The sequence below is a fragment of the Sinocyclocheilus grahami genome, unplaced genomic scaffold (genome assembly GCF_001515645.1).
Source record: "Sinocyclocheilus grahami isolate Dianchi unplaced genomic scaffold, SAMN03320097.WGS_v1.1 scaffold18718.1, whole genome shotgun sequence".
NCBI lineage: Eukaryota > Metazoa > Chordata > Actinopteri > Cypriniformes > Cyprinidae > Sinocyclocheilus > Sinocyclocheilus grahami.
The window spans coordinates 1-1,207 of record NW_015517256.1 but is presented as its reverse complement, the minus strand read 5'-3'; the positions used below and the strand labels follow the sequence as shown (position 1 = coordinate 1,207).

At 37.9% G+C, this 1,207-nt stretch overlaps 1 protein-coding gene across 1 annotated transcript; it reads right to left on the bottom strand.

The window, feature by feature from the left end:
* Positions 1 to 499: 499 nt before the first annotated feature.
* LOC107579630 (probable phospholipid-transporting ATPase VA) lies at positions 500 to 1,178 on the bottom strand. The gene is made up of 2 exons (XM_016265437.1): positions 1,005 to 1,178; positions 500 to 757 (listed from the first exon to the last, which is right to left on the bottom strand). The coding sequence occupies exons 1-2, from the start codon at positions 1,176 to 1,178 to the stop codon at positions 500 to 502; spliced, it is 432 nt and encodes a 143-aa protein (XP_016120923.1).
* Between the last annotated feature and the right edge of the window lie 29 nt (positions 1,179 to 1,207).

Below are 1,207 nucleotides of genomic sequence, written 5' to 3'. Positions count from 1 at the left end.
AAAAAAAATAATTGTGGGTAACACTTTAGTTTAGGGACCAATTCTCACTACTAATTGGTTGCTTATTAGCATGTGTATTACTAGTGTATTGGCTGTTTATAAGTACTTATAAAACATATTAATGCCTTATTCTGCATGACCATAATTTACCCCATATCTAAAGTTAACAACTACCTTAATAACTATAAATGAAAATGTATTGAGACAAAAGTCATAGTTAATAGTTAGGTAATAGTGAGAATTGGTCCCTGAAATAAAGTGTGACCTAATACTGCTACATGTATTTGAATGATCTTAATTTGGGGGCTTTTTGATAAATGCCATTAATTTTAATCACTATGATTAATTACATTAATTGACATAACATGTAATTAACTATTAATATTTTACATGATTGACAGCCCTATCATTTATACAACATATTGCTCATTTACAGAGAATTAATGGTGTGCAAAGAACTACACTGGCCCTTGTTTTAGCACTGCAGATGCTGAGAATCCTAACCATTGGCATCATGCGAGTACTCGACTCCTGCCACAGTACAACGGCGAAACACCATCTTGTTTTCTGTGAGCGTGCCGGTCTTATCAGAGAAAATGTACTGCATCTGGCCCAGGTCTTCTGTGATGTTCAGAGCCCTGCACTGGAGGTGAGAGTCTGTTTCCTCATCGTACAGCTCCATGTCCTGATGGATAAAGTACACCTGGCATATCTTCACTATTTCAATGGAAACGAAGAGCGAGATTGGGATCAGCACCTGCACCAGAGAAAAAGAGAAGTAGAGAGGTTTGTTGTAGGTTCATGCAGGGTCATCATTTCAACTTCCGCTGAGCCTACAAACCAGATGGGAATTAAAGGAAACGTTCATCCAAAATTAAAGGCGAGTCATTATTTAACTGCATGGTGACTTTAAATCTAAAATAAATCGATTTCTTCTACATACGGAGCATCAATGTTAATCTGAAGCACATGGTAACATGCCCCTTACACCACTTGCTATTCACCTGCAAAACTATAATCATGGTCAGGAAGAGATAAATGGCTGAGACCACTGGAGACAAGTCTGTTCCTTCTGGGCTCAGGACGTCAAAGACAGGCCTCTTATCTCCATACTGGAACATCCACAGGCCATGTCCTAGAGGAGGTTTCAGAGACAAACACTTGACTGTATAAGGCATGGTAAAATTGAATCTTGTTTTTTTTTTTT

What these genes read in the sequence shown, in the direction of transcription:
- LOC107579630 (XM_016265437.1), bottom strand. Translation starts at nt 1,178, where the DNA reads ATGCCTTATACAGTCAAGTGTTTGTCTCTGAAACCTCCTCTAGGACAT. An exon ending in CCATGATTATAGTTTTGCAG is followed by an intron (nt 758 to 1,004) that starts GTGAATAGCAAG and finishes TCTCTGGTGCAG; the next exon opens with GTGCTGATCCCAATCTCGCT.